The sequence below is a fragment of the Stegodyphus dumicola genome, chromosome 6 (assembly GCF_044657685.1).
Source record: "Stegodyphus dumicola isolate Sdum_Otavi_A_Nest chromosome 6, ASM4465768v1".
NCBI classification, from domain to species: Eukaryota; Metazoa; Arthropoda; class Arachnida; order Araneae; family Eresidae; genus Stegodyphus; species Stegodyphus dumicola.
In genome coordinates, this window is record NC_140773.1 from 172,880,775 (window position 1) to 172,896,784 (window position 16,010).

Genomic DNA, 16,010 nt, shown 5'->3' on the forward strand with positions numbered 1-16,010 from the left:
AGGGTTGCTATTGCATGCCAGACAGTTATTGTTTTCTTGAAGTCCTTTGATTGATAGCGAGAGTGTTTAATAATATTGGGGGAACTTTTTGCCTCTTTTCCACAGTTTAAATAATTTTAGAATTAGAGGGATGATCATTTTTTATGATAGCTGTTGCTTCTATAAAAGTAGCGTTCTCACTAGTTCGACAACAGTCATGTTTTTGGCTGACGAAACAGGAATGAAGTTGGAAGGCTTGATTAGACTGGCCCCTTCCTGAGGGACGAGTATCCGAGTCCTCTTTTTACTTCTTTGTCTGATTTCTTTGACTTTTCAGTTTGAATTTTTTCATCTTCTTCTGAATACTGTGCGAAGGGAATTCCTTTGGAAGTAGAAATATCGTTTATAGTATGTTCTCCAGTCAGTCATAGTTATATCATCAACTTGCATGGCTGAGTCATCAAAGTTCAAAAATAGCAAGGGATCGTCATTTTTCTGAATTAATTCAAGAGATATATCAAACGTACAGAGCTAAAACTTTACCGCTTGCAATAATTCACTGGTACAATCCAAAAGAGGAGAAGCTTTATCATCATCATGCTTTTGCTCTAAATCTGAAATAAGTTGTCCAGTTCCATTGAAAAGGTTCTAAAAAATTTGATCCATAATGGTATCAGAGAGCATGCAGAGCATGGAAGGCAATTTGCTAGCTTAATATAGATTCTGTAGGTATACAGTACTCAAGATCAGGGCAAAGAATATAGAAACCATGAGCTCACAAAGGCACAAACAAACAAACTCTACTCAATCAATTATTAAACTACTACAGTCAAAAGTCTTTAATCCGGAATCATCGGGACTTCAGTGATTCCATATTATAGATCATCAATTTAAATCTGGTAAGATGGCATGCAGAAATTATAAAATTAAAAATACGAAACCATAATTTATGAAATAAAGAGCAATTATAATCTAAATGGTATCAAAATTTACAAAAAAAAAAAAAAAAAAAAAAAAAAAAAAAGCGCTTAATATTTATTTGTTTACTTTTTTAAACATTTCTTTTAATGTGCGCATGCGTAATAGTTGAAATTAGAAAATTATAACCAAAAAACTATTTGATGTGTATTCGTGATATTTATAATGACGAGGAATTTGATTTAAATCATATCAAAGACGGAGTACATCGAGATGAAATTCTACATTTAGTAAGGAATTATAAGCCGAATAAAATAAAAACATGTGGCCTGAAGATAAGGATAGTGTTGACAGATCAACTTCCAGTTAATGCGCGCCGCAATGCCGACCCCCGCCACAGAGCAGCGGGAAATTGATAAACAGATTTCGGAATGGTTAGAGAAACAAAGGATAGCCTTTATCCATTTTTTGCAGCAATTCCACTTTTTGTTTGATGGACATCGAAACATTCTTTCACTTTGTAGATCCTTTGGCAGCTCCAGAATCGGAAATTCTTTTTGACATAATCGAAAAGTTCAAGCTTACTTTTATAAAATTGCTCTAACAGTCTGCAAAAAATAATAAGCCGGATCCAATTCGACGATTAAGGAACAATGCAATCTGCAACATTAACTGAAATATATAATTAGATAATTTTAGCTTAGCTTATACTGTCTGTTATACATTAAATGCGCATGTGTAAACGTATTTTGCGTATGCGTTTACGCATGCACAGAAAGTTTGTAGCTTTGAGATCTGGATTAAAGACTTTTGACTGTACAAATTAATTCAAAACTACTGAACTAAACTAAAAACTTATGATTTCTTTGGTCTTATATAGTTCTCTCCCTCCGCCGAGAAATTTCCAGTACTATCGATTTCTCGAAATTGTTTGAAGGCATGCACAGTTACAGTTAACACAGTGTCGGTTCAAAATGTTAATAAATAATCATCGCATTTATTGATATCTCGCTAAATTTGGCAACAAAACTATTGCCATTTGGCCAATTCAGCAAGATTGCCATTCCCTACAATATTAATTGGACTAACCCTGTAGCTCTATTTTTCTGCCGATATTCAGCCATATAAAGCCTTTCATGTTACGTTATACAACAGATACAATTTACGTACAATTTTACTGAAATTATTTACATGCTAAATTCATAATAATATCATGCCTAAAGCATTTAAAGCATGACTAAGCACAATTTTAAATTTATATGGATAATATATATATGGATACAATAATATAAATATATTATAACATTAGTAGAATTTTCTTATTTATTGTATTATTTTTTTATTTATATGATTAATTGCCAAATTATAATGTTTATTTTTTCTGCAATAAATCATTTATACTTTAATTTATGTAAGTTTAGAGCATACTGACTGAAATTTAGTAATTAAATGCATTTGGTTATCAATTACTTGAATAATAAATGAATGCACACACATTCAATAAATATTTATTTTAAATCTTATATTCCAGTAGTATGAGTTATTTCTTGTAAATATACATTTGCCCATGGCAGTATTAAAATACTATCAACAAGAATATTAATAAAAGGTTTTTCATTCACAATACTGATTTTCATTAATAAATGGTTCCTTGGTGGTAAAAATATTGCAATTGCATATAATGTGTTCGGTAATTTTTCAATAATAAATGGTTTCCATCTTTCTTCCACAATACTTGGCAAATCATCTTTTTTTACATCAAAGCAGAATGCTGACTGACAGTATCTGACCTCCTTTATGCTAAAAATAAAATAACATAGGTTAAAAAATGCATTCTAAACTTTTTGTTGGGGGGGATATATTCTCAGTACATTTGAAATATTTTTTGAAGATTGCTGTACCACTCTGTATTTTCATTTTCACATTTTTAATTAATTAATGATAATTTTTGAAGTTGTAATTACTTAATAGCTTCACAAATTAATTATTATGATTCAATTATCAAAATTCAATTATTATGATAGTTTACTTAATTATTCAAAATTATGATTATCTGCCTTATTAAGGTGGACCAGTACAGAAGGCATGCAATTAAGACTTTTTTGAAGTAAACAAGATACTATACAACATAAGTTCACAAAGTAATTCTTGTAAAAGCTGTTAAAATTTTCAGTTGATTTATTTGTAAAAATAGTGTTGACAGAGAAATTTTTAGCTTCTAATTACAAAAATCAGTACGACAGCTACAAGTAGTTTATTAGTCTAAATAATATCTTAATGTGATTTTAGATATAGTAACCTGAAATTCATAAAATTGATTTTTATATAAAAACATAAAATACCATGTTACAAATTCCTAAAACTTATTGCAGTGTTAAGCAGTTTTAAAATATCCAGAAATAAAGCATATATTAGCTATAAAAATGAAAATGATGCACAGAAACACATACTGTGTAGATTTAGATTCTTCCAAAAATCGATCCCATAATTCATTAAACAGATTGTGTCTCCATAATGAGACAGAGCAGTCAAGATGCTTGGGTACAGGTAGAGGTAGAAACGCATCTTCAAACTTCAAAATAACAGGCTGAAGATGACAGTTATAAGTATAGCCATTACTGCAGGTAAATTCTGCTCTAAAAATTAAATATATACATAAAAAAAAAAAAAAAAAAACATAAAAGCAGACAGACTTCATCCTGAATACATTATTTTTGAGAATCATATTTTATCAATAACTTTGTCAGCAAAATATTTATTTGGTAATATACTTCAAGGACACACAGATAAGATACTAACTCATGAACTGGATTATTAAATAGATTTCATAAAACTTTTGATTTCTCACATCTTTCTGATGCTATTTGCAGATTCCTTCACAGGGATTTTTCTATCTCTTCTAGAAGCGTAATGTAAAATCTGTTATGCAAAGCAGTGGTGTCCAACCGGTAGCTCGTGGGCACCTGGTATGCCGCAATCCTATCCTTAGGTGCCCACCAGTCATAATCACAATATCACCATGAGACAAAAACTTTAATCTTAATGTAAAAAAATCTGATGTGGATATCACGACTTCCTCTTTCAGCATATTAAATATTCTTTATACAATAACAATAAACTAACATTAAATATTATTAGATATTTAATATAACTACATGTATAAACTGTTATTATACAGTCAAAAGTCGTTAATTCGGACACCCATAATCCGGACCTCAAAGCTAAAAACTCTGCGCATGCGCTGCGTTGACACATGTGCGTAGGCGTTTACGCGTGCGCGTAAGACCTCTTATGACTGCGCATTTGCGTGTGCGCAAGCGCAGAATACGTTTTCGCGTGCGCGTTTTATGTATAACGAACGGTATAAGCTAAAATTATCTAATTATCTATTTCAGTTAATGTTGATGATTGCGTTGTTCCTTAATTTTCGAATTGGATCCGGCTTATTATTTTTTGCAAACTGTAAGAGCAATACTATAAAAGTAAACTTGAACTTTCGATTATGTCAAATAGAATTTCATAATCTGGAGCTCCCAAAGGATCATACAAAACGAAAGTATGTTTTGATGTCCATCAAACAAAAAGTGGAATTGCTGCAAAAAATGGATAAAGACATGAAGAATGTGACAGAGAGGTTAGTGAAAACGAAAAAATTTCGATTGACAAGTTAGTCGGTATTCTCGGCACAGCAATTAACGGGACTTGAACAGCGGAACTTTGTAACTGAACAAAAAATTATGTCTGTTTATAGAATTAAAGAGAAAGTATCACAAAAAACGAAGCAACTTAAACAACTTACATTAAAAGAAATGTTTAATAAAGTAAACAAATAAATATTAAGCTTTTTTTTTTGTAAATTTTGATACCCTTTAGATCATAATTGTTCTTTATTTGATAAATTACAGTTTCATATTTTTAATTTTAGAATTTCTGCATGCCATCTTACGCGATTTAAACTGATGATCTATAATCCGGAAAAATCGATATTGAAGGGTAGTTAATATATATAGAAGCATTTTTTGTATAGCAGTGTGGGGTCAGAAATGAAAAGTGTAGGGGGAAAACAGAAAATGAAAAAAAGCTCTTCACGTACATTAAATTACAGCAAGTGCTCAAATGTGCCACCACCAACATCGATACTGGCTTGGTTGCATCAAGCAAATGACTGGCATACCCTTTCAAAGATGCCATATGTTTCATGAACAGCTGCAGTACTAACTAAAAGTTTAGCAATGAGGTCCTCATCAGAGACAATCAGAGTCTCATAGACGACAGCCTTGAGATATCCTTTATGAAAATTTCAATACTTGATAAAGCTGGTCCACTCAGTCCAATCCATCGACAGCCAAAGCTGGCATTGAGGTAATTATGTACATTATTGCAGAAATAGCCTGGAGCCCCTTGTACTGAAACCAGATAGCATTTCGTACAGCAACTGGAACACTGTCAAGTAAGTCCAGTAATACCTCTTGCAGAAAGATTTCATATGCCATGCTATTGAGTTGATGTGGTAGCAAGTGTGAGACAATAAAGAAATCGTTCACAATATGTGCCTGCACATTAACAGAGAACCACTCCTTGAGAGCTTGCGGATGTGTAGCATGTGGGTTACAGATGAATCACATGTGGGAATTATGCAAATTAAGAACTCTGTATAATGCAAAGGTGGCCTCATCTGAGAAAAGTACATTTGCAGAGAAGCTCAGTGTGAATGTACTCTGCTGTAAAAACCAATGACAGAAATCTAGCCGCCGAATGCAGCCGAGGATAATCAGCTGCATTCTCTGTAAGTGGTATGGAAGTCTTTCCTCATGCAGAATTTTCCATACAATGTTTTTACACATGCCTGCAGTTCATGCACTCGATCTTGTGCTAGTGCTTGGATTATCTTCAATCTCTGTCAGAATATGCTTTTCTATATTCTTCTTTCTTGAGATATGTAAATATCTCAAGCAATAAATATAAGATATTATATTTTAGATATAAATATAATATCTTATATTTATTGCTTGAGATATTTACATATCTCAAGCAAATGGCATCCAGTCTCTTGATACGAATCAAATTCTCTAAAAGCAAATGAAGCTTGCATAATGCCATTAAAACTCAATAAAATTGTTTTGCAGATGATTTGATAATGCAAATTAAAAAAACCTCAATATTCAATTATTTTTTCCTCCTCAAAATTGATCTCTTTTTTAGCTATGTCACTAAATTTATAACACTGTCTGCTCTGAAAATTGTTTACAAAAATACATGCAGCACAACTGCTTGTGATACTGCCCTTTACAGCCACAATATACCCAGATCACTGAATCGAGACTTCCAGGGTTCTATCAATCTTAATGGTTGGGTGTTTCAGCACTCATTGTATAACTATAAAGATAAAAAAAACAGCTTTTTTTTCCCATTTCCTCAGCATTTCTTATTTTTCCACCTATACTTTTCATTTCCAGTCCCACACTTCTATACAAAAAATGTTATACTATTATACCTACCCTTAAAGTTTGGCCTATGAATTCAAGGATACCTTGTATAAACATATATGTTTGTTATTGCCAACTGCAATAAAAACTGGAGATGCACATCTAGATGTTATAACAGTCTTGTATACAAAATTTCAATGTTCTTTGGCTAATCAGTTTTAATTTATGAAAGATAAATGCATGCATATGTACGTATGCACTTACAGATGCCACGAGAAAATCCTTTTTAAACCCATTTTGGAAAAAAAGTTCCTTTATTTTGTCTGTATGTATAGACTTCACCTCCCAAGACTGTCCAAATGAATTCGGGAACAGTCAAAAATGGATATTTCTGTTGAAATATGATGTGCGAAATTTTTTTGTCATTACGATATTCCTTTACTTTGCATACAGAAGTAAAAAGATACAATTACACATCACATACGAAAACACTGCATTTGTATTCACCTATATGTGTGTTATCTTTACTCTGTCCCGCTTCCACGATTTTGTCTGAGCAGTGAATTAGGATTAGAATGTTGGCTTTAACACAAGCCCTGTTTACTGCTGGCAGCACTGCATGTCTGCATAAAGGATTAATTATTGATCTGGCCATGCTGTCGACATTCAGTAATGGTATTGAATCAACAGCGATCAAATATTGATCACCATCATAAAACCATTCATAAGGATTTCTATGGAAAACATATGCTCAGGTCTCCTTTGCATGAACATTTGAAATCTTCTCTAAAAGTTCAACAAAGTGAAGCTTTTCCTTCAAAAACAAACCAAAGAACCAAACAAAAGCATGCTTCAAAGTAAATTACATTCTTACATCACACAAAAATGCATTTTTGGAGGGGGTCATTTGTGAAGGAAACTATGCTGCCAATGTCAGAGTCTTTATTTCACAAATTTAAAAATAAAAATGAAATCACTTTAGCTATAAAAGATAGCAGTAAAAATGAGATCTGATTTTAAAAAATGCGTGTATTTTTCCCTGCAGTTGGAAGAATCCATTGACGTTACCGACTCACCGTAACTTCTGATATTCATGAGATTGGTTTTCTTGACTTTTCTGAGAAAGAAGCATTGTAGATCATGTCGAGTTTGGCAAAACACTTACTAAGGCAAGACATATATGGTATGGTGCAGTTAAAAACTACATTACTGAAGAGAACACACCCATAAAACACTCTTTGGAATCACAACCAATGGTGCTTCGATTTCGATTAGGAATAATATTCAGTTTGTTGGGCTCTGTAAGCAGTATGACTCATTTTCCAAATTTAATTCATACCACTGCGTTATTCATCACAAAAATTGGCTGCTAAAAATATAATCTCAGTTATTCTCTATCACATTATAACTATTATTGTGCTCACTGTAAAATTTATCCGAGGACAATCTTAGAAACATTAGCATTTTAGAGCTTTGCTTGATAGGTTAAATAGTGAGTATGGTGATATAATTTACCATGCAGATGTAAGATGGCTGAGTTGAGCAAATATTTCAACAATATTTTGGGAATGCTGTTGAAGATCAAAACTTTTCTCATATCCAAAGCTATGACTAAAAATTGAATGACATGGAGTGACTTGTTGCTGACTTGGCATGTTTAACCAAAGTCACTGCAAAACTCAATGACCTAAATAGTATGTTATAAGGAAAAGAAAAACATTTATTGGAAATGGTAAGCTCAGTATCTACTTTTCTGGCTAAAATAATTTTTTGTGGAAGAACAACTTATTGGAGAAAGAGTGTCTACATTTTCTGTTACATGTCATTTACCATCATCCTAGATCCAGAATTTATTCTGGTCAATCTAAGCATGGTGAAGAATTTTACTTAGCTCAGAATTTAAATGAAGCTGCCCATTTTATTGTTCACAAAAAATCCTCTCTGGGAATAAGACTTAACAGATGTGACTTTGAATAATATTCAGTTGTGAAAATGAAAAATTTTGATATATTAACAAATCAGAGGTTGTAAGAGATTACTCTTTGTACTGATATAACACTCAAAAGCACAGAAAATAAAAATAATGAAGTTTTTAAACTTAATGGACCCTATTAAATACAAAAACATACTTAGGTGTGCACTAAGAGTGAAAGCAATTCTGAGGTCAACATACCTCTATTTTTCCTAACTTAAAATATTAAAAGGCAAGAAGAGAAATATGTTGAATACAGAGCATGTGAAAAACAAAATGGTGTTGGCATGGTAATGTATCAGAGTAATGCCAAATTTTAATAAGTTGTCAGAGAATATTAATAATCAAATATCTCATTAATAGCAAGTTAATAACTTACTGCGATATTTGACAATTTATCAATTTAACAGCTACATTTTCCTGTATTAGTAATTACTTTATTGGTATGAACTTAAAACTTTTCTCATATCTCATATCTGACATGGCCAAAAATTGATTCCAGACATGCTTTGATGAACTTTAAAGGTGCAGGCAAAAGTGTGTTATTGCACAAGGGTCTTATTTCGAAGGAGGATGTGTTTCTGCAATTTAATTCATAATATTTTTTATGTTATAGACTCAGTCTGGGAACTTTTGAATCCTACCTCGTATGTTTATTTCTAATATCTCCAAGTTATAATTCAAACAATTTAGAATATATCTAATCAGTGACATTTAGAAACATTTGCAACACTATTAAAAAAGATGTTTTCAACAACAAATATTATAAACTTTGGTACAGAGCAATTTTTTGCACACTATGTAATAAACAGAAAACTCTAAATGCAAAATTTGACTCTCAGCCATTTAATGTGACAGCCAACAGGACCGTTTAGCTGACATGGACAGTTATCTGAAAGGACATTTAGCCGACATGAACATTTATTCAACAGGACACTTAGTCCACATGGACAGTAAGTCGAAAGGACAGTCAGCCGACAATGATATTTAGCTGACAGAAATTTAACTGACACAGACATTTAGCCAATAGGACACTTAGCAGACAGGGACATACAGCCGATTGGTCATTTAACCGACATGGACACTTAGTCAACAAGACATTTTTATCCCAGCCAAATTAGATAATAAAAAAAAAAAAAAAAAAAAAAAAAAAAAATCCTAGAGTTTTGGAAATGATCTTAAACATTCCTTTAGACTTGGGTTGATGAGTGTAAAAAGTCCCTGAGGGTGAGGGGTAAGCTCTAGGAGGGGGAGGGGTTTAAAGGTCCCTTTTTTCAGTTTTTCACTTAAATCATGAAACTGCAAATCCTACAGAAAAATACTCCATATACAAAACCGAAGCTGACAAAATGAATGCATTTTTATCCTAGGACATACGATAGTCGAGCTATGAGCTTCTGAATTTGTTTTGTATACTAATTTAATTTATATACGGTAAGCATTTATATGGAAATAGTGATTGTAGACGTCAAATTTGAAATTTTACAGAGAAGATGAATGGTGTGGTGCTGTGACAGTGAAGGTGGGGAGCTCAGACACATCTCCCAACTGGAGATGTTTTTTGTTCACTTTCTTTCGTTGTCCAAGGCCAATGAATAAGTGCAGCATATATTACCATACTTTCATGCAGATGACTGCCTGCAATATTCAAAATGCGCTTAATTATACCTTCAGGACATGTGCTCTCTTCAAAATACCCATCTCTAAAACTTTGAAGATTTCACCAAATACTTCACTGTCAGTAGATCAGATTCACCCAGATCGAAAATTAAACTAACCAATAGAGCTCACCTCAATATGCTACATGAAGGCCCATGGAGGGCTGACAAGTGGGTGATAGCTAAGGGAGACTGTATTGGCTAAGTGGATTGGTGGAGAAGCTATATCAATTCGATCTGCTTTGGAAGACTTTGCTGAGATGACGATGACAGAAATATCTTCATTTTTTGTTCTCAGCACCCTCCTTTTCTAGAATCATGAGCATTAGTTTTCTTCAAAACAGACATCATGGCTAACTGTGATGTAAACTGCCACACAGTTAAGGCAATAACCTTGCCTTAACTGTGTTCCTTAACTGGAACATCTATCCTTAACTGTAACATCTTGCCTCAACTGTAACTTCTATGCAAGATGATAGGACAAATGTTCGGGGAAATAAAACAGGCTCGAAAAGCCTGTCTCATCACTGGCCGCTATGAGTAGTACTATCCAAATTGACAACGTTGTGGAGGTGGTTGATTCTTCTGATATTGCAACGAGCTATTTCCAAGAAGAATGATGAGTATCTAGAAGACCTTCTCCATTACAAACTGGCACCTTATCTATTATCTCTATTTAATGAAAAAGGAATGCAAAAGCCAAAAGAGTCTGCATTATAATATTTTCCCTGTTCACCTCATTAACTCCAAGCTTCACACTAATGTGATTGATGGCAAATTCCTTCTTCATCGAGTCAGGTGGGGTATAGGATTAACCTTTTCAGCAATATTTAATCAATATGTGATTTACATAAAAAATACTATGGTGAATACTGCACTGTTGTTTTTTATGGTTATTCTGACACTTTCAACAGCACAAAACATGCAAAACAAAAACGTCGAGCCACCACCATCACTGCATTAGTCGATATTGACTTCACTGAAGTGATGACAATGATAGTTCAACAAAAACAAACAAACAAAAAAAGCTAGGTTTTCCAAACAAAAAAGTCATTACTATGTTGACTCACAAAATGATTGCTGAGGAACATGGAGTCAGAAAAGCTGATGTTGATAAAACAATACTGAAGTATGCATTAGAAAAAGCAGAATCTGCTTGTTCTATTGCTGTCATCAGCAACAATATGGATCTGCTGGTCCTACTGATTTTTTTAACTCCAAGGGAACAACAAGAGATAAAGTTTTTCCAACTAGGAAAGGGGTATTGAGGAAAGCAGAATTTATTCCTCCATGGAATTGCGGGAACATGACTATGCCAAGAGCATCTTATTTCTTCACAATTTTAGTGGCTGTGATACAACATTGGCAATTTTCTGAAAAGGCAAGTCATCAATTGTTAAATTATTTATGAAGACCAGTAGCCTGTACTCCATCTTCCACGTCTTTTACACCAACACTTCAACACACAAGGAAGTCACAGAGGCAATGACAGATGTTATAGAAATGTACAATGCCAGAGTAACAGACCTGGACAAACAGCACTACTTAGCCTTCCTAAAATCCCCCACAAGTGTGATACCAGACCTCTCCTTTCTACCACCAACTAAAGACTCTGCACTGCAACACTCATACAGAGTCTATTTGCAAATTCAGAAATGGCTGAGCAACAAACTACCATCAACTGATTGTGGTTGAATGAGAGGGTCAGATGGAGATCTTCAACCCTTGCCTACCTTGTATCCCACTGCTCTCCTATCAACAATTCTATTCTGCAGCTGCACCAAAGCACACGCTGTGGTACATGCTGATAGTACACATGCTGTAGATGCCATAAGGCAGGCATTCCCTACTCTTCCATATGGGGTTGTGAAAGCGCGTGCACCAATGGGCCTCCAAGTTGAAGACGAGAATTCAGCATATGAGGAAGACTCTGAAGACCCACTTGACGCCCTGTAATGAACTGTTTGACTCGATAAGATTCGATTTACTTACTAGCTACAGTTAAATTTACTCATTATGTAGTTCAAATCTTCCATATTAATGTAAAAGACAACTATAAACTGTAATTTAATTTTAAATCTGAATAAAGCACAATTTTTGAATTGATGTTACTCTTGTCAGGTTAGTCCTAGGACAAAATTGCATAGGACCATTTTTGTAGGAAATTTTATCAAATTTTTTATATAAAGTATTTTTCTGTAGGAGTGATAGTTTCCGAGATATAAACGAAAAACTGAAAAAGGGTCCTAAAACCTCGAGCTCACCCTCCTCAGGGACTTTTTACACACATAAACCTAAATCTAAAGGAAAAGGTCTAATTTGACTGGCTATTTAACAGTATGTTTAATAGCCAGTCAAATTAGACAAATCAGTATTTTTAATTGACAATATGAAAAAAAGGACCCCCCAAAAAAATTGTAATAATATTTTAGTAAAATTTGAAACACATTTATCTGAGAAAACGGCTGTTTACAGGGTATCCTCCAAGAAGGTTCATGAAAAAGTACCATATTTTTAACTTTAATGTTAAAGAAACTCTGGATTTTAAAATTAAACAGGAAAGCAACTTTATTTTGGCACAGATTTTGAAATCAATTTTGAGAGCAATCAGACATAGGTTTCTATATTTCGGTTTAGTTTGGTGTATTTGATTATGATAAAGCACTTGAGGACTATCTGCCTAAAGAAAGGGATGCTTTCACGGAGGACTTTCTAGAGGAAACTGGCTCATATATAGGCATGCAAAAAGCCACAAAAGCACCCATGCAGCCAGCCTATTTGCTGGGATTTGAAACCCAGACCGAATTTCCAGTTTTCAGTGACTTCATCGCTCGGCGGTTGGTGGGCTCTGTATATTTCAGAAGTGGGATAGAAAATTTCAGCAGTCAGAAAAGCAAGACAATTTTCTATTTGAAGAAATGATTGGAGCAAAGCAAAAACAAACGTAATATAATCTGTTGCAGAAAATAATAATGAAATGTGAAAAATCTAAGATATTAGAATTTTGAAAGCATTGAAAAATTAGTGTCATTCAATACAAAAAAAAATTTTTTGGGTATGTAAAAGAATTCAAAGAAATCCAATTTTTTGCTTTGCTTTGCTCATTCTTTCCATATAAAATTGTTTCACTCTTCTGACTGCTGAAATTTTCTTTCCCGCTTGCGAAATAGAGACATGTGTCTGATTACTTTCGAAACTGATTTCAAAATCTATGCCAAAATAAGATTGCTTTTGTGTCCAAGTTTAAAATCCATCATTTTTTCAAAATTAAATTAGGTAAAAAATATGGAATTTGTTCATAAACCTTATCGTTAATTTACAACAACCAAACTTGGAAACAACCTTTTCCCCCCAGATAAATTTGAACAAATTTTACTAAAACAATGTCCGCCCTTTTTTTGTCTATATGTATTTCACTCTGACTAAATATTTTTTCAGCTAAATATCCATGTTGGTTAAATGCCTTATTGGCTAAATATCCATGTTAGCTAAGTGTCCTGCTGGCTAAATGTCCTGTCAGTTAAATGTGCATGTCAGCTAAGTATCCTATCATCTAAGTGTCCGCAAACAATTCAATGTATCGTAATTACTGAAAGTGACAATGTGAATTACTACTGAGACATTTTATTACTAAACTTTCAATTACCTAATGGCAACTGAATGTTTCCTATCCAAGGAAGAAAACAAATTTTAAAAACTTTTTTTCTCTTTTTTAGTCGATGTGTGTTATAAAAAATATTGAATGATAGTACTATAAATTCCACAATATTACTAAAAAAAGTTCAATTAATAGTCAGACTTCCTTTATTTATATCGAAAATATTATATATATTTAGGATCTTCCTTTATTTATATCAAAAAACTGTAAATTGAATTTCTATGAAGTATTAAAATTATATGAACAATTCTTCATCACTATTTTGTGCTTTATTCCCCCTGCCATTATAATAAGAAACTTGATAACACCATCATACTTTAAGATGGACTATATACATGCTTAATAGTTCCAGTGACAATTATTCACATGGAATAAATATTCATCCAGTTGTACATAAAAAAATTTAATTTAGAAGGGAATTTCAAAATTAATAATACAATTGAAATATTTAATAAAAATCATATTTATTATAAAATCAGACTCCAAAATTTAGACAAAGCATCAAAAATAAAAGCAAAGTGAACAACCTTAAACCAATAAATAGCTGTCATAAATTTATAAACTTAAGATTAAAAATCATCCTATAAACTAAAGCATATTACCTAAAATACAGAGTAAGGGGGTGAGGCTCCAACGGTATGAATCTGAGATTTATAAGTGTCTCTAGGAAAAATATGTAAATGAATATATAAACATACACATAGATACATATTTCAAGTTCTATCCAAGAGCTCATGAAATTAGCTTTAAAGTATTAATCAACATGCATTAACCCTTATTCCCCTTTACCCTAATAAACCTTAATTGCAATATAAACAATGATGCGAAATACCATTCTCAGAATGGAAAAAATAGGAAATTATCTATTTTACAACATTCAGTAAACCCAAAATTTTTCCTAAACATTCTTTATAGAGTTAAATCTTTTCCCTTGCACTTTTTCTTTTCTTTTCTTTTTTCTTTCTTTCTTTCTTTTTTTTTTTTTAAATTTTAGGGAAGAGGATGTTGCAGAGAATTAAATCTAGTGAATGAGAGTGAAGACAAACTATTATGTTACTGAATGCCAGAAAACTGCTGCACAATAAATGTTTATGATACAAACTTGTCAGCATCATCATGTTCAATTCAACCAACCAAATTCACTGACATAAAACAATCCAGCAACTCTGCAAGTATCAGTAATCATCTGCTTTTCCAAACTACTAGCTTGCTGAAGCATTTTGTGAGTATCTGCATTATTTCCATTAAATTTATAATAAAACTTAATTCCTGCACATTGTTCTTCTATACCATACAGTTTCCCAAGGAATAATATCATAAAACATACCAAATATACTGTTAAAAACATTTGCTATAAAGAGGGAGGATAATTATTAAGATGGAACTGACACAGCACTCTCATTTAAAAATGCTATGTTCAGTATTGTCGAAATGAATAAATATAAATGATTGAAGATTTGTTTTTCACGTTTTTGAAGCAAGTGGGGAATTTTCTTGTATTTTCATAAACTTTCAGATAGATTGCTATTTATATACTGGCTAATCTAAATTTCCCTACGGCTTAAAAAATAATAAACTCTAGATTTTTTATAGTGCAACATGACTAACATAAAAATGCTCAGAATGTCATGAGAACACCTTTGATCAAAAATGTTGCAGGTGATGTTAGTTGCATTTCTGACTGTTAAGCCAAAACTATAATAGGACAAAGTGTATAAAACAGAATATAAAAACAGCCTATTTAAAGAAAATGCAATTTAAAGTGTAACTAATCACTATGCTTTCATTATAAGATGAAGCATCATTATTACAAATATGAATTGGAAAAATTTGCTTTTGAGATCTTCTTTATATATTATTCAATATAGGAAAGGATCCATGGATGTCAATTGTAAAAAAAAAAAATTAAGGTGACATGATCTTTGGAACTATACCATTAAGCAGAAGTTCAATAACACATAGTTCTCCAACAGGTACTATTTCACCAAAAGGAGAAATCATTTAAGTGTCATTAGCATACAGGGATAAAATTGCTGTTAGGTTTCTTTAACAATCAATTGATTTTCATGTGCTAATGCCATGGAGTTATAGTACTAACAACACTATAATTTATAATTCACAGGTATTCATACAAACTTAAAGACATCACAAACAGTAAGCTAGTGATGTATTCATGTAAGATTTTTTTTTTCCAGCAAATGAATGCTAAATATCTTATGGCCAGATGAAGCATGTTTGGCATTCGACAAAACAGTAAACAAAAGTTGCCACATCCAGGCAACAGAAAAATCCCAGAACTTTAATAGAATAACCTCTTGAACAGCTAAAAGTTGCAGTATGGTTAGGCTTCATATTGCCCTTTATGACCTCACATTTTCTTAAATGCACAATTTCCCAAA

General features: G+C 32.6%; 1 protein-coding gene across 6 annotated transcripts in view; it reads right to left on the reverse strand.

Moving 5' to 3' along the window:
• Positions 1–2,389: 2,389 nt before the first annotated feature.
• LOC118196521 (AP-5 complex subunit beta-1-like) overlaps positions 2,390–16,010 on the reverse strand; it is a 178,415-nt gene continuing 164,794 nt past the window's right edge. For 4 of the 6 annotated variants that reach the window (XM_085819161.1, XM_085819162.1, XM_085819160.1 and 1 more), the window contains 3 exons: positions 14,214–14,274; positions 3,348–3,533; positions 2,390–2,697 (listed from right to left, as the gene is read on the reverse strand). In XM_085819161.1, the coding sequence (XP_085675287.1) occupies positions 2,418–2,697; positions 3,348–3,533; positions 14,214–14,274 (527 nt within the window). In that variant the 3' untranslated portion in view covers positions 2,390–2,417. The remainder of the gene's footprint in view (positions 2,698–3,347; positions 3,534–14,213; positions 14,275–16,010) is intronic. The other 2 variants (XR_015041764.1, XM_085819163.1) reach the window with 2 other exon arrangements.